The sequence below is a fragment of the Topomyia yanbarensis genome, chromosome 3 (genome assembly GCF_030247195.1).
Source record: "Topomyia yanbarensis strain Yona2022 chromosome 3, ASM3024719v1, whole genome shotgun sequence".
Lineage (NCBI taxonomy): Eukaryota > Metazoa > Arthropoda > Insecta > Diptera > Culicidae > Topomyia > Topomyia yanbarensis.
Window position 1 is genome coordinate 240,533,052 of NC_080672.1, and position 26,314 is coordinate 240,559,365.

General features: G+C 35.3%; 1 protein-coding gene across 1 annotated transcript; it reads right to left on the reverse strand.

Moving 5' to 3' along the window:
• Nucleotides 1–24,850: 24,850 nt before the first annotated feature.
• Nucleotides 24,851–26,314, reverse strand: LOC131689535 (uncharacterized). Its single transcript, XM_058974730.1, has 4 exons — nt 26,084–26,314; nt 25,894–26,008; nt 25,649–25,770; nt 24,851–25,284 (listed from the first exon to the last, which is right to left on the reverse strand). Exons 1-4 carry the CDS (start codon nt 26,102–26,104, stop codon nt 25,198–25,200), a joined length of 345 nt encoding a protein of 114 aa, XP_058830713.1. The 5' UTR covers nt 26,105–26,314; the 3' UTR covers nt 24,851–25,197.

A 26,314-nucleotide genomic window follows, 5' to 3' on the forward strand; every position in this document is an offset into this window, starting at 1 on the left:
CAAACTTGAAATCGACCTTCACGGATTTGAACAAAATTTGAAGGAGTTCTTCATCTAGGACCAATATATAAAAACCCAAATTTTTGTGTCAATTGAACCACCCCTCGTGTCATGGGAGCACCCCCCGTTTTGGAAAATTGCCAAAACCCTTGATTTTCTTTTGATCATATCTCCGGTTCCCTTCAAAACGGTATATCTCAGGATGCGCTCATATTATATTGGGATGATAAGTGCTTTTTATGTAAAAATGTCTGAGGAACGCGATGGCATTAAAATTTTCAAAATTAAAATATACGTATTGAGAGAAAAATTTACTTTTAATATTTAACTGAAAAAATTGCATAGTTGGCAACACTGTCGGCAAAAAATAATATTTTTATAGACTCCTTGAACAATTTTCTTCAAAAGCCATCTAGTGGTTTGATTCTAGAGTAAATTAAACCGGAGATATAATCAAAAGAAAATCAAGAGTTTTGGCAATTTGCCAAAGGGGGGGGGGTGCTCCCATAACCCGAGGGGTGGTTCAATTGTCACAAAAAATTGAGTTTTTATATATTGGCCCTAGAGATGAACAATTCCTCTAAATTTTGTTCAAATCCGTGGAGGTCGATTACACGTGCCTTGATCACTTCGCATGGAATGACCCATATATATATATATATATATATATATATATATATATATATATATATATATATATATATATATATATATATATATATATATATATATATATATATATATATATATATATATATATATATATCTTAAAAAGTTATTAAATTATATACATATCTTTTACTTTTTTTTGTAATCGTGTATGGTTTTTTTATAAAATGGGCTTTAAAGAAAAAATCAAATTAAAGGAAACCAGGCATGAGATGCTAATCAATTTTTTGAAGAAAGTATAGAAGTTTTCTGTTTTTAATTGCCCCAAAAATATTAACTATTCAATTTTCGAGAAATGATGGGACAACATGTTCTAAAAAGCTTTTCAACAAAAGAACTGTCTTAATCCATCTAGTGGTGCAATTGTGCAATATAATTGTGGAAATGTCAATATAATAACATTCTTAGTACACGTTGCACCCATACACAATGGCTCGCCAGCCACGAACTTGATGAAGTAGGTGTCGACAGTGAAATACTTGAAACAAAAATAAATCATACTTAATTAACCTAATCAGCATTATTTCAATGTTATCTTCCTGCTAACGTATGCGGGGATGGATATGTCAGGGGGGTGAATAACCCACAACCAAACCACTCCCTAGCTTATTTTGGTAATCCTGGTGATATAGTGGAGCTATAAAGATAGAGGGGCGGGGTTGAGAGGGGAGGGAGGGGTATGAGAGATGGTGGTGGTCTGAGAAGGCTGTAATAAGGAGTGATCTAAGGAGATTTTAAACGGGGAAAGGGGTAATCATTGGGGGAGGTGGTGGTAACCCCTCTATGTACGCATCTGTTAAAATCCAGTAACCCTACGTCATCCGAAAACAAATGGGGTCGGGATTAGGTTGACGATTTTCAGAGGCAGAAGAAGAAAGACAAAAATGTGTCAAAATCCGAAAAAGTAAATTTTCGTGAAATTGTTTTCCAATTACATCAATTCTCGACGTTTCATGCATTTTAAGGACATTTGGCATCAAAAATACTAATTCTATTTTTAAATTTTTGTTTATTCTCCCCGTGAACATTATTTAGATCCTATGGACTCAGGATGCGTCGTAAGCGACTTTGAATTGTCATTAGTGATCTAAACTGGCAACTTCAAATCATTTTGCACCCATTTTAAAGCGTTTTGCATCATTTTGATAACATAGTGGTTTCAGTTTATATAAGAAAACTACTATCACGAACATGATAAGCAACATGTCGACTAGAGTGACTCGCGGTTGCATGGGAAACTACAAATGAGTCTATGTTATTCAACAATTTATTCTGAACATTTCACTCAAAAAGGTATCAAGTCTCTGCGATGAATATATTCTCATTTATTCAAGTTTAAAGTATCGGTGGTGTACTGGCAGTGTTGGAAGAAATAATGAATTTCTGCATTTGGATTGAACCATAAGCTTCAAAATCGTTATAACTATTTTTTGAAAACTCGTAGCTAGTTACCGTCTTCGACAAAGTTGTTAAACAAGTTTTATATAGCTGGTTTCTCATATTGAGTTAAATAGCGATCTTTATTAACGTGTTTGAAAAAAAAATGGATTTCCCCATATTAAATCCCATACAAACTTTAAACGCAGTGCACAAACCCGGGAAGCAACCGACCGCTCCCAAATTTTGCACATGCATATCGGACCAGAAAAGGAACTCAAAAAGTGCTGTGCTGAAAAATTTATATGTCGAGCCATTCTAACGCTGCCATACTTGAAGAAAACAAAAATATAATATTTAATTATCTTAATCGGCGTGAGCTTAATGTTGTCTTCACATTAACATCCGTTGAAATGGGGCGGGTGATTGAGGAGGAAAGGGGTATAATTAATGGGAGAGAGAGGATGCGTCGGGAACCACATAACTTATTTTGGTATGCGGGGTGGATGAAGGAAATGCAGGCGTAAGGTTGGTCTGACAGAGGGAGGTGAAGGAGTGAGGGGAGGGAGGAGTGTGATAGAAAGGAAAGGGAGGGGTAGATGGGGGTCCAATACCGAACTGCATATTATACCTTCCATTTGAGACTAGGTTAGTCATCACCTAAGTGACTTTAGTCCTGGAATATGCCCGCAACCCGGGACTTCTGGAATTATCGATAGGGGACAATATATTCCAAGAATCTTTGATTCCCCATCAGTGATCTAGGCCTGCGAATCGAAGTAATTTGCTGTTCATTACAATAGTTTTTTAACCTAAGAGATATTACGATTGTACCAGTTTATATGAGAAATTTCTATGTTACCGTATTAACCGACCTATACAGTCGTGATTCGCTGGTTGGACACTTTTTAACTGGACCGCTTTTTAGTTGGACCTCCGCTAGTTGGACCATTGTTCAACTAAAAAGCGTCTGAGCGTCAAAATCTCATGTCAATTTGACTTTGACAATCTATCTGACAATCTTTTACACTACTAATGTCTTCTTTGGAAAATTTTTGACATTTGTCAGTCTGCCCAACTAGCGAATTAAATTCGTTAGTTGGTCAAAGGTGTGGCCCAACCAACGAATCACGACTGTAACTCCGGAACCAGAAGTCAGAACTGAATGAAATTCAATAGCAGTCAATGGAAGTAGTATTATCTTTGATTTGAAATCAAGTTTGTAAAAATCGGTTAACCCTTAAATGCATACTGTTGCCTTTTGGCAAGGTACCGAATTATGTGATATAAAGCCTTAACAAGAGGGATATATCGCATGCAACTAAAAAAATGAGCACCGAGGAAAAATGAGTTTCATGCACTTAAGGGTTAAGAGCTTGCTGAGAAACAGTTGTGACATTAGCTCAGAAACTTGGCGAGTTCCACGGAGTATTAAGAACCGTTAAGATCGTCTGCTCCCAGTTGTTTTTATTCCCGTTGATGGCTTGCCTGGGAAACTGTCACCGGCAGTTGACGGAAGACCATCAAGATAGTGCGAGATTATAGGGATTATGGTGTCAAGGGGTATGGGAACATTTTATAGCAAATTCAAATTCAAATCGAAATCTAATAATAGGGTATAGCTGTAGCACAGACAAACAGACGTAACACGAGAAGAATTTTCATCGCCCACAGAAAAAACGGTCGATTTGAATTATGAAAAATGCGCCACCTCACCGAGCGTGGCGCTTGTGAAGCGATTTTGACACATAGCCATAATGCGTCACTTCGTTACCGCAAGCATCCGAAAACCAAGATGAAGGGAAAGAAAGGTGGGAGCATTCGTCACATTTGAATGTATTAGTTTTATAAACGTCAAATTGAACATTGCGTCCGCGACCCATAAAATAAATAAACATAAAGATCCGAACAAGCATCCTGATTCTTTTGCGCACGATGAAAAGAGAGAAAAGGCTGAACATCACCACGGATCTTCCGATTCGAACATTTAGTGATACTTTTTTTATCTCGGAACTACCGATAAAAATAATTATGACTGAACCGAATCAAAACCTCTGCCCACAAAAAAGCCCACCACGTTATTTGTTTTTCTTCTTCATATTCGTTTGTTTTATTGAAGAAAAATGACAACAATGGTTCAGAAATGTGAAATGAATTCCTGTTGAGGTGTCCAAGGCAAGAATTGTTCAAAATCATCTCGTAGTTTCCTGCACGATGTCGATTGGTGAGCAGATACATTTTAGTATCTGCCAATTCCCCAGAACTTACGGAGAACTTGATCGTTGGCAGTCGCAACCCAACAAGCGATAAAACATCAAGTCGTGGGATTATTATGAATGATAATAACTACAGATTTGGGTTGCGTCAGGATACAGTTCCGTAGAAGACCAACACATCGAGCATAGTTTGCACTCAAGAGAAAGATCAAAGATTACATTGAAAGGGAAAGTAGTGTCATGTACTCGTATGCAGAATCATCGTGGCGAACCATCAGTTTAGAATTTTATAAAATTAAATTCTCTTATAGCCTACATAGTGAGTTTTCATTTACGGAAAACTAAAAATGAAATCGTTGATGCGAATTGATCTTTATATTGGTAAGGAAATTTTAGGGGTTGTGTCTCTGCGATCTTGATCCAATGACCTTGATAACACAGCCAACTTTTTGAAAATAGGCTACATAGCCTTGTTTTTATAGTAAAAGTAAAGTTATAGTGAAAAATAAAATAAACAGTCCTGATGTCTCCGGGATTCCAAAAGAGCGACGGCAAAGAAGAGTAAATAGAGACAAAAATCAATCATACGACCAATTAACGATAAGAATTGATTTCTTCACAGGAAAAGAAAAACAATTTTGGCGTTGCCTAATTTCCCGTAACAATAAATGGTTGAGTTGGATTTTAAAAATCGTAGACGTAGCTCTGCATTCTTTAAATTTGTCAATTGTAATTATTATGCTTTGGAAATTGAAGTTCGTGACATAGGCGATTTTTCTATTTCGCTCTTCAAATTTAATAACTGCAACAATGCTCCTACCTTTCATCTACTATCTTGCAGTTGACAAGCGGTGTGGACATTGTTGCCAGGACTTCGGTTGAAAAAAAAATATTTCCCATGGTTTCCAGAATCACATTTTGTGCAATGTGTTCAATAGATGTCGCTAGTATAACGTGGGCGATGATTTTTTTAGAATTTTCTTCGAGCTGTTACGTCTGTTTGTCTGTGGCTGTAGTTTTAATTACTCAAAGATAAATATAATTCATTTGTTTTAATTCATTTGCCTTTATTTAATGGGATGAATTCTGATACCATGTTGGAATAGGAAATGTTAATATTAGTGTTTAAGCTAGTTTAATACTATAGTAATGATAATTTAAATAATTTAATGTTTAGCTAAGGAATATAGGATAAGATTCATTAATAGATTTATTTACATGTGTTAATCCAATTGTGCACGTATATATTGGAAGCAGTCAATGTAACCGGACTCGGACGTTACAATCCTCCCGGAGTCGGGATGAAAAAAATCAAGGATTTTTTTATGACTTTCATCGGCATGGGCCTACTTTCCCTAAAGTTTCCAATTAATTTGAAACAATGATTTTTCCGTAGCACAGAGCTCTTTTCTTCCAGATCATTATGGGATTCTTATGCGGTGAGACTCGCCATGCCGAAGCAATAATTGTTTTATAGATTTAGCAAAAAAAAAAAGTAATAATATTAGTAATCTTTAATCTCGAAACAGATATAGAGATTGACCTTAACTATGGGCCTACTTTCTTCGGAGATACTAGTTAATTTGAAACAATGACTTTCCCCGTGAGGGAGCTCTTTTCTTCCAATTTATGTGAATCTCCAACGGTGAAACTCGCCATGCCTCAACCTACTTTCGTGATTTATCGTCATATTTGGAAATGTGAATTAGCTATCTCATGGTCCGTCAGAAAAAAATAAGCATCTGTCATCCCCATGCTCTTGCAGAATAAATAGTCAACAGCTGCCGCCCAGACAAAATAGATTATGTAATTCGTAGAAGACAAGACAAAACTCTAATACCGTCTTCATTCTATCCCGATACTGTCTAAAGCCATTCGCCAAAGACAAAAAACAAATTTAATAACAATTATTTCTTTTCCTTCCCTTTGCATACTATCATTCATTCCTTTCACTTTCATACCCTCTTCCTCGATCATTCTACCTTTTCTTCCTCGATCATTCTACCCACTAATCATTCATACAAGCACTCCCTTATCACTCACACACTTATGCGTAAATATCTTAATAATTCTTAATCTTAATAAATATCTTAATAATTCTTAATCTTAATCTAGCGCGCCCTAATTTATAAGTCAGGTTCAGTTTGGGGTTTTACACACCTAATTTGAATTACTGGGTACAGTAAAAATTTGCTGGGGTTTTGAACAGCATACCGTTCGGTAATAAATTCAATAAAACAATTCGATTGCCGAACTCTCCGCAATCCGTTCTATCCAAACGTCAAAAAATACTGGTCAGTCAGCAGTTTTCTCTGAAAATGGCGACTTGACAGATGATTTGCTGTACCTGTTTTGTAAGTTTTTGACGAGGTTCGGTAATGTTGGTACAATTTTGCCGAACAATCAGTCAGTATTTTACTGGATGATGTTAATGTACTGGAAAGAGCAGAAGTGCTGATAAATTCAGTTAAAAATATTGCGGGTTTCAGCAAATTATTCGCAAAATTACTGAAAATCGTTAAAAAATGAAAACTTTACTGCAATTTTTTAAACAATTTGCTGACAGCTCAGTACAAATTTCACTTTATTGTGCAAGTCGGTAAAAGAAATTACTGAACAACTTTTGGCTGGCTTAGTGTGTATGTTGAACAATCTGATAAACATATGGTACCGCTATTAACTCCTTTACCCTATTTCATTTGGAAGAAAACAGAAAATATTCGAGGATAAATTATACCACCTGGGTGTTTATGGGAATACTTTTGTACCACCCGTTAGGTCTAGAGCACTCTAGTTAGAGTGCGGCCAAGAGGCCACGACGTATCCAAACGAACCCGGTCAAACCATTCGGAATTTGATTCTGAATCCTGAATGGAGTCAGTATGGATTCCAAATCAAATGCAACAACCGATTCTGAGTCGGAATCGGTTGTTGCATTTGATTTGGAATCCATAATGACTCCATTAGGAAATCCGAACCGGTTCCGAAATGAGTTTAACTGGGAACATGGAATTTGACATATGCACAATAGAGCATTGCATGAAAATGTATAACATCACTTTTCTGAAAGTTCAGAGAGCTTGTTTATATGGACTTAGAAAATTTTTGATTCCACCCAGTATAAGAAACTTGGTTCGAATTCTAACACCATGTAAACAAGCTCGCTGAACTGTCATTTTGTCGAGCATTTTTACTCATATCACGTCATCTTGCAATGCGCAATAGAAATACGTCAAATTTCATGTTCGTTTGGATACGTCATGGCCTCTTGGCCACACTCTAACTAGAGTGCTCTAGTTAGGTCAACTGCTTAAGCTTACTTCAACTGCTCAATTGGCGATTTGCGGCAAAGCCAAAATTAGTCATGCGACACCTATGATTCAGCTCATGAACTGGCAAAGTGATACAGTTTGCTTTTTTTCACCCGTAAGTGAGTAGTAGCTTACAACAAAATCTTCATTATCTTCTCGGAAAAAGCTTACCACTGCCAAAATATGAATGAAACGAGTAAGAAATTTAGTTTTATTTGCAATTATTCTGAAATTACAGCCATTTGCAACTATTTCACTCATACATTTCTTCGAAATGTAATCGGGGTATTATTGTGGTTATGAAAAATCGTTCCATAAATAAAGTTCCAACTCGAAACCGAGACCCAATCAGTACCAATGTCAAACTCCTTCATATCTTGAACTACGTAGGAGATTCAGTGAAGACTATCGGAGAGAAGGATCGGCTGTGCATGATACAAAGCTGACACTTTCCTATTAGCCGGATATATTCTTTCCTCGCCTGATCTGGAGAATTTCATGAATTTACACCATCTCATGAAGGTTTAGCTTAACTTAGGACGAACGGGAAATGCTGTTGCGGCGGCTACGGTGCTCAACAAATTACATTTCGAAACAGCGCGCATATAGCTCTGCGAATAATATTAGAAACCACTATGTTTTACACTCTTTTCGCAAGATGTTTACTCGTCATCTTATAAAATGATGGTTTTCCTTCATTTTCATAAACAATTATCAACAAATTGATCGGTAATTTGGTGTTTAAAAGTCATTTTTACCAATGTTTACAGAAAATATATGCACTATGACAGAACAGAATCAAATCAGTAACACTTTCCTTCCAGCGCTATCTGCGAGCGGTTTCAACGTAGAATCGCCAATTGAGCTGTCAACGAGCTGAGATGTCAACAATCATCTTCTTCAAACCCACATTACCACGGCAGATGGCTAGCTAATGGGAGGCGAGATGCCCCACCTGCCAACACCAATCGCCTGAATACCTGCAGGCAAGTGACGGGCGAACGAAATGCAAGCTCAGATGCAACATCCAGGCGGAGGGCTGCGTCCTGAATGATGAATTTTAACCCGCCATTCACCTGCCGTTCGCACGCCACCCGTTCGCCAGCACGTACGCTGGCGTGTGGCCCAGCAAGGGACATCTCGCCACCCAAAAGAGTATAATTTAATCAAAGTTGCCTGAAATTCAATAAACGTGCAAATAGCTGATTCCTTCAAAACAGAAACAATGATATCAAATTTTCATTTTTCTTCTCTTTGTTATTGTCAAAAGATATTGGCAAGGGCTATAGTGAATATTCAGCCAAAGCAGCCTGCCTTTAATTTGGAACAATTTCTATCTTCCGGCCAAGGGAAGCCGGTAGTTTATCAGAAAGTTCGTTTCAGAGCAGTCCCGGTGTTACTGGATGACCATACATTTTAGTTTGCCTTTACTCAGAAGCAGGTTTACCACTACAGTTGCGAACAACTCCGCAAACAAAAGTGTCCCGTCAAAGTGCTGGTCAACTATACTTGGGCCGAACATATTCACGTAGAGTTCAGTTCGGCTTGACGATTCACGCAGATTTTTAAAGCGAGAGATCCAGGGTACGATACTAGCAGTGTTGCCACAGTGGTCCCGTGGCAACACTGCTAGTGACGCGTCGCGATTTTTTCGTTCCGATTTTCAAAGGTATTTTCTCGTGTTATTTCGCTTTGTTCTACGCGAGAGTTTGAATAATCTACTCTAATCCGCGTCCCGAGCACGCTTCCGGTGGAGTACGCAACTTCGGTGTCCGCGTTGGACGGAAATAACGATTTTCAAGTGGCGTCAGCGGAGGCGGTTGACAGAGCTGCCAGCACTCTACACAAATTGATTTTATGCGCGCTTATTGTTGTCGCGGGTGTCTCCCTCTAGTTTCTCGCGAAAATTCTAGTGTATCACTGCAGCAAAGTGTTCCGAGTGCATTTCCGGTAGAGTACGGAACCCAAGCACCTGCGGTGCGCGATATCGATAGTTTTCCTCAAATTTTTCGGAGGCAACTAGAGTTGCCAGTTGTCTACTACTCGCTAAAGTTTACTGGCCTGCTCCTTTAGTAGCTATGGAGCAACATCCGGATAAATAATGACGCGTATTTAAACTACGAGAATCGTCAGCGTTGTGTAAGTATCACATCCACAGTATGGAAGAGGAAAAGTGTGGTCTCTGCGGTTTATCCAATCCGGCAGCTAAAAGAAAAGGGAAGAAGTCGAAGCAAGCTCAACAAATCAGTTGGATCTGTTGTGACAACTGTTCAGTATGGTACCACTGCGTCTGTGTCCATATAAGAGACACTGAGATTAACGATGTGCAGAACTATATATTTTTTTTGCGAACATTGCTCTATTCGCGGAAGTCTAGTCAGCAAACCCGTTAGTTCTCATCCAATACAAGACGAAGTCAAACAGCTGAAGCAAACCGTACTCGACCTGAAGGCGCAGCTAGCAAAGCTCCAGTCAGAGTTAGACTGTGCTCGTTCCGCTAACAAGAAGCAAATAGACCGGATCCAGAGTAAGGTCAACAACAGTAATCAACGTGACAGCCAGTGCGCCATCCAAAACACACTGATAAGCAATATCGGAGAGAAGCTTGAGATCATCGAAGCGGGTGCAAAACTTGCCAACAATTGCTCACAGTCAGTGAACTCCCACCGTCTTGCTATCAACAAAATCCCCCTTCAAGATGGAGAAAGTGTCCGTGGTATTGTTGAAAGTGTACTAACCCTCCTTGACATCAAAGAAAAAATGCCTCACGTAACCAGCAGTTTTCGAGTGAAAGTGAAACCGTCTAAATGGTCAGATCGCAATATAACACCAACCATTGTTGCTGTCTTTGATAATAGAGATGCACGAGATAGGGTTATCAAGAGATATTTCGACAGGTACAAAAACGCTAAATTATGTCATCTGCAAAATGGTCCTGCCCTTGAGTATCGCTTCACTGTAAATGAAATGCTGTCAGTACAAGCTTTCCGGATTCGTAACCTTGCCCTCCGACTAAAGCAAAAGAAGATCATCCAATTAGTTTTCGTCAGGAATGACAACATCTCTATTCTGCTGCCAGAACAAAAAAGATACACTGCTGTGGAAAGTGCTGCACATCTTCTCGAGCTGATTGGAAATAGCCACAATTCAAACGATTCATCAGTATTCTTCGATGCTCTATCGTCCGATGTATCTTCCTCATCCCGCTGCTAACCTTCCACACTACAATGCTGACGATTTTTCAAACGTAAAATGCCCAGAAATAATTTCCCGAACCTACGCATCGGACATCTAAATGTTCGAGGACTTGAAAGCCACATCGACGGCGTGAAGTTGCTTCTCGATAAGAATCAGTACCATTTATTTGCTGTTACCGAAACAAAGCTCAAAGCATCCTCCCCCGTTGGTCCAATTCGTATACCTGCATTCAATTCCATCAGGCACTCGTTGCCCACAAGTAGAGGACGTGGTACAAAAACCTGCGGTGGAATCGGTAAGTACGTGCAGAAGGGAATCAAAGCTACACCAATACTTAAGTCATCATTCGACCCGGCGATTCCTATCGGCCTGAGATTTGAATTTCTCGCTGTCCAAATGAAGATTAACGAGCTGAACATCTGTGTAGTGGCCCTTTACAACCCAATCGGTTCAAACCCTCATTTTTCCCAATGCTACGAAAAATTACTACTCGACCTTCTCGATATCGGGTTCGACAAGCTGTTTGTGGTCGGAGACTTTAACATTAATGTATCTTCGACTCAGCCAACAATGAATCACTGACGCGCATCAACGCTGTGTTTAACTTAGCTATTCTCCCAACCGGCCCCACACGTATAACTGAGAACAGTACAACTACTATCGACTTGATGATCACAGATTCTCCTGACTCAGTAATTAAGTCGAAAACATGCACTGGAATTACCATTTCAGATCACGAGGTGATCTACTTCCTAACAAATATCAGAATGCAAAGGACTACTACACAGACCATGCGCATTCGAAATCTCCATAATATCGACCCTTTACGACTGCAAGCCGATTTCCAAGCCAGAGATCTTCAGCCCTTCTACACCTCTGCAGACGTCTCGATAAAAGCAGACCTACTTACTGCAGAACTCACAGATATGCTCCAACATCACGCTCCAGAACGCACAATCACTGTCCGAGACAAACGCACGCCGTGGATCTCGGAAAGCATCAAGCAGGCCGTTGCGCTGAGGGACTTAGCTTACAAACTTTACTCACGCAATCCAAACAGAACCAGAGGAGACAACCAGTGGTTGGACTACGTTCGAAAGCGAGATAGAGCAAACTCCCTCATTTTCACCGCCAAAAAACGCTACGCTGAGAAACATTTTGATCATAGTCTTCCGGCGAAAAAGTTGTGAAGCAACCTGAGGCGAGAAGGTGTCCATAACAACACGAAAAAGAATGCACTCTCCGAAGGAATCGATGCGGACGAGTTGAACCGTTTCTTTAGCAAAGGTCATCGCCAGCTTCAAAACACAAACCAATCTAGGATACCTACCGCACCCCTTCAATGTGCGGATGTCAACATAAACGCAACCGAATTCAACTTCCGTCGCACAACTAGCGAAGAAATTTGTCGGAAAATCTGTGACATTCACACGAACGCCACTGGCCAGGACCAAATCCCCATTTCACTCATTAAAGTACTCTGTCCGGTTATCCTGCTACCACTTTCACATCTGTTCAATGCAATAATTGAAACCAAATCCTTCCCCCTGAACTGGAAAAAGGCAATCATCACCCCGATACCAAAGCAGTCTAATCCCACTCAACCTAAAGATCTCCGGCCAATCAGTGTTCTACCAGCCATCTCAAAAATTCTAGAAAAAATACTGCTTTCTCAAATCACAGAACATCTAGATAATCCAAATGCACCCCTTCTAGCAAGGCACCAATCCGGATACAGGAAAAGACATAGTACAACAACCGCCCTCACTAAGGTACTACATGATGTGTACACGAATCTTGACAACAACTTCTATACTGTTATGGTCCTTGTGGACTTCTCTCTCGCCTTCAACTGCGTAAAACACCAAACTCTGAGAGCCAAACTTCGGAACGAGTTCCATTTTTCTCAGACGGCATGCGACCTGGTATCATCATTCCTGGATCGCAGAAAGCAGTCAGTTCGCCTAGGAAATGCACTGTCCAGTGAGCAAGATGTCCCCGACGGTACACCTCAACCCACATTACCACGGCAGATGGATAGCTAACCGGAGGCGAGATGCCCCACCTGCCAACACCGATCGCCTCAATACATGCCGACAAGTGACGGGCGAACGAAATGCAGGCTCAGATGCAACAACCAGGCGGATGGCTGCGTTCTTTGCTATGAATATTAGCCCCGCCATTCGCATGCCTTTTGCCTGCCGTTCGCACGCCATCCGGTCGCCAGCATGCCTGCCGGCGGATGGTACCTTCGGGTGGGCCCGCCTCCCATAGAGTAACAAATAATTCAAAGTTGTTCTAAATCGATGAAACGTGTAAAAGCTGTCTGTAAACGTCAAAATGACAGCTCATACTCCTTTCATCGATTTAGAAATATTATTCAGGAAAAATTGAAAATGTTTTACAAAGTACATTTAATATTAGTTAATCTGGAAAAAAATTCTTAAAGTTTTGTATTTCTGAATTTGTGTGGATAATTTCTGCATAATTTGTTTCGGAATTTTGGACTGCAGTTTTTGAATTTTCTAGTTGTTTAATTGTTTGATTTTTCAGTTGTACTTATTAACATTAGTAACAGTTATACAATGCTCTGCCAAGTGATGTTATGCAGCAAAGTTAGTGTGATGCAGCTTGGCCACACAGCTGCGGCCAAGTTTCCGCTGGAGAACGTGTTTGTAAATCATCCGTCGGAAGTGCAATCAAATCTGTGATCCACTCGTTCGTCTGGTTTACTCAAACATGGGTTATGGCTAGTTTAAAGCCGACTAAGCGGCAGTGAAGATGGATAACGCACATAAATGCAATGTAATGTTGCTACGGATGTAGTACTTTGATATTTTGTATAAATGATATGCTTAGGCACAATCACAGTGCGTTTTTGTGGATACCAAGTTACTGCAGATCAAATCGATACCGCTCAGTCGGCTTACCCGGTACCTGGTCAAACCATTCGCAATTTGATTCGGAATCCTGAATGAATTCAATATGGAATCCAGTTGAAAGGCAACAACCGATTCCGAAACCTACTGAGTCAGAATAGGTTATTGCATTTGAGCTAAGTCGAAATCCTTATTGAATTCATTCATGATACCGAATCGGTTTCGGAATCGGTTTGACTGAGTATATTTGAATAAACCGAAGGCGTTAGTACCCTATAAGAACGGTTGGTTTCAAAATCGTCCAATAAAAGACGTTCGTTGGACCAATTTGTACAACGTCCAAATAACCGTTCAACAAACGTCCATCTTTGGACCCGTGTTGAACGGGTTTGCAACAATTTTTTGGACGTCTTAGTGGGTATAAAGGGGCGCAAAGAGTGTGCAGAGAGTGAAGCCAAAAAAGTCTACTTATCGAGCAAAATTGCTACAAAGACGGATTCCAATTGTGCACGATAGGTAGTCTTTTTTGTCTTCACTCTTTGCGCAATTGTTCTCTATAAACTGTGGAGTAAACCGGACAAATAAGTGAATCACAGGTTGGTTTGCACATCCGCCGGCGGGTTCAGGTGGACCGTCAGCGGCTTAGTGCAGCTTGGTATCCTTCGCTGCGACTATGTGGTCCAGCCACACAACGCTAGCTTTGCTGCATAACAACACTGGCAGAGCACTACGTCACTGTTACTAGTGTTATTAAGCACAACTGAGGGATAATATATTCAATAATTTGTAAATTCAAAAACTGAACGAAATTCTAAAACAGGATAAATTATGTACATTATAAAAATCAGAATTACAAGACGTTAAGAGCGAAAAATTTATAGTTTTTTGAAAATAAATGACAGAAGTAACAAAAATATATAAATTGCTTGCTAAAAATATCTAAAATTCAAGATATCTGTAATCAAAAATTAAAAAATTTTGAGATTAGAGAATTCCAATAACAACAACAAACATCCACAAAAATTAAAAAAAATCGATTTCAAAATTAAACAATGTTATAATTAAAAAAGTCTAAAAATGAAAAATCAAATCTTCAAAAATTCAGGAAAGTTGAAGAATTCAAAGGTTAAAAATTATAAACTTCAAAAATCGAAATGTTCAAAAAGTAAGACCCAGAAATTCAGAAACACAATGATACAAAAATTCATGTAATGCAATTCAAGTATTACAAATTCAATAGTTCAATAGTTCTAAAATACAAAGATGCAAAAATTCCAAATCAAATTAATACAACCACAATAAAAATACAAATACAAAAAGAAAAAATACAGAATTACTAAAATTCAAAAGCACTAAAGATACAAAAAAATGAAATGCCCTTTTAGCACAAAATTCTCAAATTCAAAAGATCAAAAATTGAAGACATCAAAAATTCAGAAATTCGAATATTCGAAAATTCAATAATTCGAAGATTTTTAAATCCAAAAATTGAAAAAGAAATAAAAATTCAAAGATCCGGTAATTCAAAGGTTCAGAATTTCAAAAACTCGAAAAATCAATGATTAAAACATGCAAAAAATTGAAAATTCTGGTTTCAAAAATTCAATAACTCCAATATTCAATTATTAAAAATTCCAAAATTCGAAGAGCAAAGAATTCAAAAATTCTGTAATTCAGAAATTCAAATTCAAACATTCAAATATTAAAAAAATATCAAGAATTCAGCAATTAAAAAAATCTTGTATTCTAATATTAAAAACTTCTGCAATTCAACGCAAAAATTTACAAACGCAAAAACACAAAAATGCAACAACAAAAAAACAAAAATATATAAATGCAAAAATTCAAAGGATCAATAAATTAAAAATTCAAGATAACAAAATACTAAATATTCAGAAATTGAAAAAATCATAAATTCGAGTATTTAAAAGTTCAAAAAGTCAAAGATTCAAAAATTCAAGAATATGAAAATTTTAGAAATTTCAATAACCAAAAATTCAATATTTCAAAAATTCAACCATTCAAAGATTCTAATGTCTAAAATTAAAAACCTCGAAAATTTATAAAAATCCGATATTGAAAAATTCTTAAGTTCAAAAATTCAATTTTCAGAAAAAAAACAAAATATATAGATCCAGAAATTCAAAAACACAATAATGCAAACATACTAAAATACAGAAATACTAAAATTCTAAAAACATAAAAATTTCAAAAATACAAGAATCCATAAACACAAAAAATATAAAAATACAGGGATGCAAAAATATAAAAAGTACAAAAATACTGAAACACAAAAATATAAAAGCACAAAAATACGAAAATGTAGAAATACAACAGATAGATAAATACTACAATATAAAAAAAATCCAAAATTCGAAAGTACGAAAATATTGTGTATTTACTCGAAAGCTGAAAGCAAATATGTATTTGGCTGAAAGTAAGTGTTCAAATACAGGGGATGTGTGAATGGTGTCTGCTGTTTCGCGCTGTATGAGGTATTGAATCATTACAATTCACATATATGTCTGTAGAAAAAGCAATACTTTCAAAATTTAATGTGAATATAATTTATTTCCTAGAATAATGCTTTTATTGATAATGCTTCTCATAATTGCCGGTATTGTCACCCCCGTGCGGTAGAAGTCAAACCAAAACAATCAATTAGTGCGACAGTTGAGGGGAAATGTTGTTGGACCTTGGGGGTTGAGGTTAAGTTAGCTGAAGGATAACATACTCATTCCACGCCTTTATGCATTATATCTGTATGCAATTCACAGACAGTGAATGACTCGATTAATTTTTGACAAACTGGTTGACAATGAAGTGTCAGCGACTATTCTCGCGACTACTCGACCGAACGAATACTTTAACCGTCCGTGTTCAGATAGAGATTAAACGCACAATACAAAGATTCAAAAATACAGGAATACTAGAATACAAAAAATGCAAAATACAAGAACACTGTACCACAAAAATACAAAAATTCAAAAACACAACGATACAAAAACACAATAATATAAAAATACGAGATCACAAAAATACCAAAATACAAGAGCATAAAAATATAAAAATACAAAAAATTCAATGATACAAAAAAACTAAAAATACAAGAATACAAAAATACTCAAATACAGAAATACAACAATCCAACAATACAAAAATACAAATATATATATATATAAATACGAAAGTGCTAAAATAGTCAAATACAAAAATTTTAAAATACAAAAATAAGAAAATGCAAAAATACAAGAATGCAATAATAGAACACATACAAAAACACAAAGATACAAAATCACAAAAATATAAAAACTCTAAATCACAAAAATACCAAAATACAAAAAACAAAAGAGTAAAAAAACGAAAATACAAATATACGAAAATACAAAAATACAATAATACTAAAAATGCAAAAATACCAGAATACAAAAATACTGAAACACAAAAAAAACGAAATGCAAAAATACGAAAATATGAAAATACAAAAATTCAATAATGCAAAAATACAAGATTACAACAATACAAAAATGCTAAAAATCCAAGAATAAAATAATGCAAAAATACTCAAATACAGAAATACAACAATCCAACAATACATCAATTTAATAGTACAAAAATAACAAAATACCAAAATACGAATATACTAAAATACAAAACTACGAATACGAAAATACAAAACTTAAAAAATACAAGAATAGAAAAATTCAACATACTGAAACCCAAAAATACAAGAACACAAAGATACAAAAACACAAGAATATAAAAATACAAATTCACAAAACTATAAAACTATAAAATACCAAAATTCAAATAAACAAAAATACAAAAACACAAAAATTCATAAATGCAAAAGTTCAAAGGATCAATACATAAAAAATCAAGAGATGAAAATATCAAATATTCAAAAATCCATAAATTAAATTATTTAGGAATTCAAAAAGTTAGATTCAAAAATTCAATATTTCAAAACTTCATGAATTTTAGGATTTTAGAAATTTCTAAAATTCAATAATTCGAAAGTTCTAACATTTAATCATTTAAAAAATTAAATATAGAAAAATTTCAAAATTCAAAAATAAAAATTTCAGAAATTCACCACAATACAATACAATACAATAAAAATAAAAATTCAAATTTGAAATGATTCAGAAATGCAGAAATACAAAAATGCAAAAATTAAAAATACAAAAATATGAAGAAACAATAATACAAAAACACAAAAATACAAAAATGCTATAATACAGACAAAAAAATCCAAAATTACAAAAATATTATAACAAAAATGCAATAATTCGGAAAGGTAGAAATACAGAAATACAAAATTTAAAAATACAAAAGTACGAAAACACAAAAATATAATAATACAAAAATAGGAAAACACAAAAATGCAATAAAACCTGTTTTAATCCACCTAGTGGTGTAATTGTGTCTTTCTCATTTATCAAAGGTGGTTACGTTCAGTATAACATTGAGGAAATGGCTATTACATTCTTATTACACTTGGTAAGTATATATGAGTGCACGACTGCTACGAACCTGATGAGCAACATGTCGACGCTGACACACTTGAGACAAACAAAAATATAATTTTTAATTAGCTTAACAGCGCGAGTTAAATGTTGTCTTCACTTTAACATATTTTGAAATGCGCAGTGGTGGGAAAGGGTAGGGGCATAATTAGTGGGAGGGGAGGATGCGTTAGGAAAAACCTAACATATTTGGGGTGAAGGGAATGCGGGTGTGAAGTTGGTCAAAGAGAGGGGGAGGGGGGTGAAGGTAAGAGAGTTGGAAAGGGGTGTGAGAGGAAGGAGGGGTAGATGGGGGGTACAACTTCATACTATGCCTTCCATTTGAGACTAGGTTAGTGAAAATTGGTGCAGTCATCACCGAAGTGGCTCTAGTTCTGAAATATGTCCGGAACCCGGGACTTCCGGAATTATCGATAGTGGACAATATATTCCAAGAATCTAGGCCAGCGAATCGAAGTATTTTGATGTTCATTTCAATAGATTTTTAAACTATGAGGTGTTACGATTTTACCGGTTTATATGAGAAATTCCTTTGTAACCGCAATAACCAAACTGTAACTCCGGAACCAAAAATCAAGACTGAATGAAATTCAATGGCAGTCAATGGAAGTATTATGTCTTTAATTTGAAATCAAATTTGTAAAAATCGGTTAAGAAGTCGCTGGAAAATAGGGGGATATTAGCTTAGGAACTTGGCGGGCTCCCCGGGGGCATCAATAACCGTCATAGGTGGCCAATGTGGTCAAAACTACTTTGATTGGTTTTATTGATATAGAACCGCAAATCCAAGTAATGTTGAACCTATTTGAATATGTATTATATCATTCGGGCATCATGGTGTTACCAGTTTATAAAGGAATTTGCTGTGTGACCGTACTCTTCAATTCGTAACTCCGGAACCGGAAGTCGGATCAACTCAAATTTATATAGCAGCTTATGGGAGCATTATACCGTTTATTTGAAACTAAGTTTATGTGAATCGGTTTAGCCATCTCTGAGAAAATCGAGTTAAATTATTTGACACACACATATATACACATACGCAGACATTTTGCTATCTCGAACTGAATCGAATGGTATAAGAGACTCGGCCCTGCTGACCTCGTTTAATAGGTCGAAATTCCGACCGATTGCATAACCTTTCTATATAAGAAAAGCAAAAAGGTGCGAAATCAGCAAAGTTCCAAAAAGTCTATTTTTCTCAAAAACATTTTTTTCGGTGTAACATAAAATCTCGACGTTTCATAAATTTTAAGGACATTAAAGGAAATACGAATTAAATTTCTGAAATTTCATGGGGTCCCCCCTTCGAAATAAAAATGCAAAATACAAAAATGTAAAAATTCAAAATACAACAACGCAGAAAACTAAAACACAAAAATGCAAAAATATAAAAATACATAAATACAAAAATACAGAAATCCAAAAATACTTGAACGCAAAAATACTAAAATTCTAAATACAAAAATATACAAATACAAAAATACAGCAATACAAAAATTCAATAATGCAAAAATACAACAATACGAAAATTTGAAAATACAAAAATGCAAAAATAGTAAAATATAAAAATGCAAGAATACAAAAATACAAATATACTAATATACAAAAATATAAAAATACCAAAATACAAAAATACGAAAACACAAACATACAAAATTACAAAAACGCGAGAATACCATAATACAAAATGGTAAAGTACACAAATACAAAAACACAATTATGTGTTATTAATTACAAAAATATAAAAGATACGAAAATGCTAAAGTCCAAGAAAACAAAAAATTTAGAAATACAAAAATACAAATTGATAAAAAGTACAAAAATTCAAGAGATAAAAATTTGGAAAAAGCAAAATTTTCAAAAAAAAAAACAAAAATTCAAAAATTTAAAATCAAAGAGCTTAAAAATTTAAAAACTCTGAATACAAATATTCAAAAATACGCAAATAAATTGAAAATTTCCAAAATTCAACAGCTCGAAATATCAGAAATTGAAGCTTTTAAAAATTTTAATGCTCAAAAAAATTTAAAATGATGGATTCAAAAACTCCTTACATTATTATATTTTTAAATTCTTGAATTTTTAAACTTTTAAATATTTTTTCTTAAATTTTTAAATTCCTGATAAAATGTTCAAAAATTTTTAAATTTTTATATGCTTAAATTTTCAAGATTTGAAGCGTTTAAATTTTTAAATTATTAAACTATTAACTTTTTAAATTTTTGAATTTTTTTTTAAATGTTCACATTTTAAAATTTTTGAATTCTTAAATTTAAAATTTCTTAAATTATTAAATTGTTAAATATTGAAATTTATGAATTTTTAATGTTTTAAACTTTTAATTCTTAAATTTTTTGAATTCTAATTTGAAATTTTTTTAATATTGAAATCTTTAAATTTCAAAATATTTTGATATTCAAATTTCTTAAAATGTTGTTTTCAAATCTCTACATTTTTGCATTCCTTAATGTTGAAATCTTTTTATTATTAAATATTTAAATTTTTAAATTTTTAGATGTTCAAACTATTAAATTTTTAATTTTTTTAGGTTTCTCAATCTTTAAATCTTAAAAATTTTAAATTTTGGAATATATATTTTTTTAGATTCATGAATTTTTAAATTTTTAGTATCCTTAAACTTTTTAAATTCAAATTTTTTGTATTTTTGGATTTTTTTACTTTTCAATTTTTTAATATTTAAACTTAAAAATTTTTAAATTCATAGATTTTTTATTTTTTGATCCTCAAATTCTTTTCAATTTTGATTTTTCCTAACTTTTAAATCTTTGTTCTTAAAATTACCTTTAAATTCAAAAATTTCAAAAAATTTAAGTTTCGAAATTTTAAACATTAAAATCTTTAAATTTCTAAACTTTTAAATTTAAAAAAAAATTAATTTCAAAAATTTGAATAGTTAAATTTTTGCATTCCAAGATTTTAAAATTTTTGAATTCCCAAGTTTTTGAATTCCTAAGTTTTTAAATTTCTAAACCTGTAAATTTTTCCAATCCTCAAATTTTCGCATCTCTAAATTTTTAGGTTTTCAAATTAATATATTTTCAAATCTCAAAATTTTTGAATCGGTAAATTTTTAGACTCACATATTTTTAAATTTATGAAACTTAATATTTCCAAATTTTTAAATTTATCGATTTTAAAATTTCCAAATTTTTAGATTCTTAATTTTTTTTGCCGAGTTTCTATGTACGCATTTGAGTAGAATACGTGAGTGTGGAATTTAAGGAAGTCGCAATAATTGGGATTGGTTCTGATAGTCATTTGCATAAGTACCTGGCAGTGAGTATGTATTAGGTTTGGATTCTCCTTAATTATGTGATGCTACTTAACACTTACAAATACTTCATCACATATGTGACAAATCTTCTTATCGCTTGATTTGCCTTGAAGCGGAGAGTACTATGCAATATTAGGAACCTTTTTTCCCCGGACAATTCTGATAAACTATTTCACAATTGTACATGAAACCCTTCACCTTGACTAGGACAAAGAAAATATTAGGTTTGTTACAGTACACGAAAGTTGCTCCAGAGCAAAACATACTTACTCCTTTTTAAACCGGAGCTAGCAGAAGAAGAAAAAAGAGAAAAGTAATTGTCTAGTTTAGTGACTATAGTGATAGAGGTCCATTTTCAATGGGGTTTTTTGCCAATAGGGTGTATTTTAGCCTGAATAAACCGAATCCGAGAGCGGAAATGTGAAATTTTTAACCAATGTTCAATAAACTGAAAAAATAAGTTGTGATTATTAATAACACTCATAACAATAACAGTGCTTAAACAAGTGAGCTTATACAGTGGAGCTAGTGTGATGTGGCTTGGTCGCATACCCGAGGCGAAGGATCCGAAGAGGCGCAAAGCCACTGAGAATCCGCCGGACGAGGAATCGATTAACCCGTTGCTGAAATTGCAAGCAAACCTGTGATCCTCTCGTTTGACAGGTTTACTCAAACATAGAGGCTGTAGTTAGTTGAAAGCTCGTACACCAGAAAGTGATGTGGCATAGCCACATTAGTCAGTATTCGGTTGACTAATGTGGTTACCCCACATCGTATTCTGGTGTATTGTCAGACTTCGCTGCCGCTCAGTCGGCTTTAAACTACCTATAACCCTTATGTTTAAGTAAACCGGACAAACGAAATGATCACAGGTTTGCTTACAAATTCCAGCAACGGGTTAATCAATTTCTCGTTCGGCGGAACCTCAGCGGCTTTGCGCCGCTTCGGATCCTTCGCCTCGGGTATGCGGCCAGACCGCATCACACTAGCTCCGCTGTGTAAGCTCACTTGTTAAAGAACTGCTATTGTTAAGACTGTTATTAAGCACAACTTATTTCTTCAGTTTATTTAACTACGGTTGAAAATTTCACATTTACATTCTCGGATTCGGTTTATTTAGATTGAAATACATTCTTTTGGCAAAAAACCTCATTAAAATTGAACATCTTTCACTTTCTAAACTAGATAATTATCAAGAGAAAGAAGAGATTACAGGAACGATTTTCTCATTGTTTCCTCCGGAGTACTTCAAGTTTCTCTTGGCATTGGAACAAACCTAACACTTTCTACGCAATATTACTCACCGGACAAAAAGGCGTGAAACGAGAAATTTCCACAATACATCGTGCAGCACCTCCAGCGAGGGTTGCTGATGTACGAAGCAGCGCGGTGGAACAGTCCACCCTCCGAGTACTAGATCACAAATCCTCAAGGTGAATATTTGAGAGCAAAGCAAACGAATGCAATAATCAGTGGATACAATTTAGTTTGCAACACTCCGTTAACTAGCAAGTGGTTACCGACTGCTTTTTTCCAACACGCAATCCACAATGAAATTTCTTCGCCGAATCAACATCTGAATAATCTTGGCTCTACTGGCTACTTTACTATCAATATAATACTTCGCTCACCTTTGGAAGAAACAAGTATTTTCATGCAGAAGAATTTGACAACGACATCAACATCTATTATCGAATATCACTATTTTGCACAACAGCAACTTTTCTTATTGAAAACACTTTTGATTGCGGAGATTCGGCTCGATCCGTAAATCACTTGCACTAGCAGTATAATCCGCTCCCCCGAGAACGGGAGGAAACACCACCGAAATTCACTGCTGTACATCTCCAGTAAAATACCGTAAAGTCCCATAACAAAAAAATCGAAAAAAAACTATGTCCCGAAAAAACACAAGTCCCGAAAAATCGCGAAAACGGCTAAGTGTCAGCCGTCGATGAAAAAAATACAAGTCCCAAAAGCGGGCTGCGCTATTACGATGTTCGCCCGCCGTTTACTAGCCATGGCGGACGAAATCAAAATTTCATTAGCCATCATGCCTCAGCAGAAAGTGGGAAGGATCGTGCCTCAGTGCACTACTATTCAGTTTGTACATAAATAGTCTACCTTCGTATTTAAAGTGCAACTACCACCTGTAAAGTATGCCCACACTATCAGGGTGGGTTGCTGGCGAGTTACGGCGGGTTGCCTAGAACAATGTTTCAATAGCCTACCGCTCGCCAGCATGTATTTTAACACGCCCAGCCGCCATTTCGTTTACTGGGTGCTGACGATCTACAGATCTACACGCTCTTTGAAAATAACTCAAAAATGAGTACCCAACCACCCAATTTCATAAAAAGTGCACATGCACGGAAAACCGATTCATCACAATTTCAACTAAAAAATTAGTTGAGTTTTTGGTTTCGTCTAGTTAATATTTGGTATTTAAGGATTGTTGGAAATTGATTGATTTGAATTTTAGAATAAAGGTATATTTTTTTCTATTTAGTCACAAACACTATCCAGCACTACAAAAAAAACTTCGTACTTATTCCACATCTAGTTTGGAATCTCAAACGATGAAAAATAATTATCATATTACATATTACATTGGTTATTAATTGAAATGTTACTATATAATCGACTAAATCCGAAATAGAATGATTTTGACAATTTTCGACAATACTTTCAATTTTCAGTGCACATGTATTGAAAAAAATGTCAATAAAAATCATCCCTTTATTGAAATGTTTTTAAAGAAAAACTAGGTAAAACCAAAATGAGGTCAGTTGAATTTCTGTTTTTTTGTGTACTGGTTCAGGTAGTTGCGTCCAGGATAAAACAAGCTTTCCAAGCTGAGACAACTACCTACGTGCTTAACCGTTATGCCCAGCGTGTATGAACATAGTTGCTGTCGCTACCTTGATGTATTTCAGTAAGGTGTGCATCTTAGCTACTTGCTGTCTTTTCGTATGATGTGCGTCTTGAATCAAAATCAATAATAATTTTCAATAACTATTATTTGACAATCTCTCAAAATTAAGAGAAAATTTAGTTACGTTATTCATTTTTCTGTTGAAATCAACTAATTAGGAAAACAAAAATTTGTTTTGTTATTTTCTTCATCGAATGGCTTTCAGTGTTTTCGTAGTTTACTCAGTTTTGAGTTTTAAGAATAAAATGTCAAAATTTGAGTATATTTGACTCAAAATTCAAAATGGGATCATTTCTCCAATATGAGTAAAAACAACTCATCAGCATTTTAGATAGGGAAAGAATCTTGAAATAACTAATTAAAATATAAGAAAGGCATCGAAATGATCAACAACACGAATGACATTAATTCAAATCATTATTTTATTTTGATATTCATTTCAAATTCATTCAATGGAGTTCATAAACGACATTCTTTCGTTCGGTATATTACATTGCTTGCGATATTTACACTACGTACATTTATTCTTTATTACCGTCTTCCGCTTGAAAAGCTTGCTGGAAGGAAGCAGCAAGTCGATTCACACTTGATCGTGAGCTGTGTGAGATAATTCCGTAGACTGCAAACTAAAAAATCATACACCATGTAAAGCTCTGGGGGAACGTCCACCCCAAACACCTTGAAGCTTTTAAATAACAAATCTAAGGCTTGAATGGAGTTCCGTGGTTCAACTATAAGTTGATTCCCAACAATTAAAAAATATTTGCCGCGTCTCATTGGGCTAGCTAGGCATACAATATGTGCGGTGTTGCTGCTTTTTCCAAAGTCACCTCCAAATACTGCTGTACTGCTTGCTCCTCATCATCCTGCGGCTATAATGTAAAAGTAAATTAGTTTAATATCAATCTGTATTAGATTGGGAAGATTGGTATTAGAACGATCCAAGCACATGAAATTTAAATATAAAAAATCCAATCTATACATTCGTGATTCGCTAGTTGGACCATCGTCCAACTACAAAGCAACTGAATGTCAAAATCTCATTTCAAATTTACTTTGACAATCACACTGACGTTCAGTCTGTCAGTCGGTTCAACTAGTGGATCAATTTCGTTAGTTGGAAGGCGGCGGGGTTGGTCCGACCAACGAATCACGACTGTTATCAAATTTTAAATGAAGTTGTTCTATTATTACATTAAGTCCTAATTTATTAATAAAAACATTGTGATATTTTACCGTTGTCCAACGTATGATGGGTGATGCCAATTGCTGCTCGCTTAAAACTGCACCATTGTGTAATCGTTTTAGTCCGCGAGACGGTAGCTTCGCCATAATACGGAAGCAGCCGCGGATGTACTCTGCAATGAAAGTGTTTTGCCATATTTTTATCATATTGAATACGACGGGAAATATTGTTTAATTATCACCAGGGTAGTTCCCTAATATTTATTTGGCGATAGAAATTTTAAAAAATGATTTACCATCCTCAACCAATAGAAATTTATTTTCAGCATACAGCAAACATTTAGATAATGCTCCTTTCAGATCTGGTTCATCTTTAGATGTAGGAAGCAGACGGTGGAATGCATGTTGAATCTGGAATAAAATGAAAAAAAATGACACATCTATTAATTTGAAAGCAAAATAATATGTTATAAATATGTGTATTACGCGAATAGAACGCTGATTCATTCATTTTTTTCATAAGTTTGTGCAACGAATGACAGTAGAAAAAACAATAAATGCAATAAAAATGCCAAACAACAGCAACATCGAGAAAATAGTATTAAAAACGGGTTGTTAAATCACCGCATTGCGAACACTCTGTTCTAGATGTATTTTTTGACATCTAAATTATACGACTGGTTGCCAATTCGAAACAGATTTACATCACAGCATTGA

Excerpts from the sequence above, each read along its gene's own strand:
- LOC131689535 (XM_058974730.1), bottom strand. The coding sequence starts at position 26,104 with ATGAATCAGCGTTCTATTCGC. Across the intron at positions 26,009-26,083 it reads TGAATCAGCGTTCTATTCGC|ATTCAACATGCATTCCACCG; the intron begins GTAATACACATA and ends ATTTTATTCCAG. Across the intron at positions 25,285-25,648 it reads CCATCATACGTTGGACAACG|CCGCAGGATGATGAGGAGCA; the intron begins GTAAAATATCAC and ends TTTACATTATAG.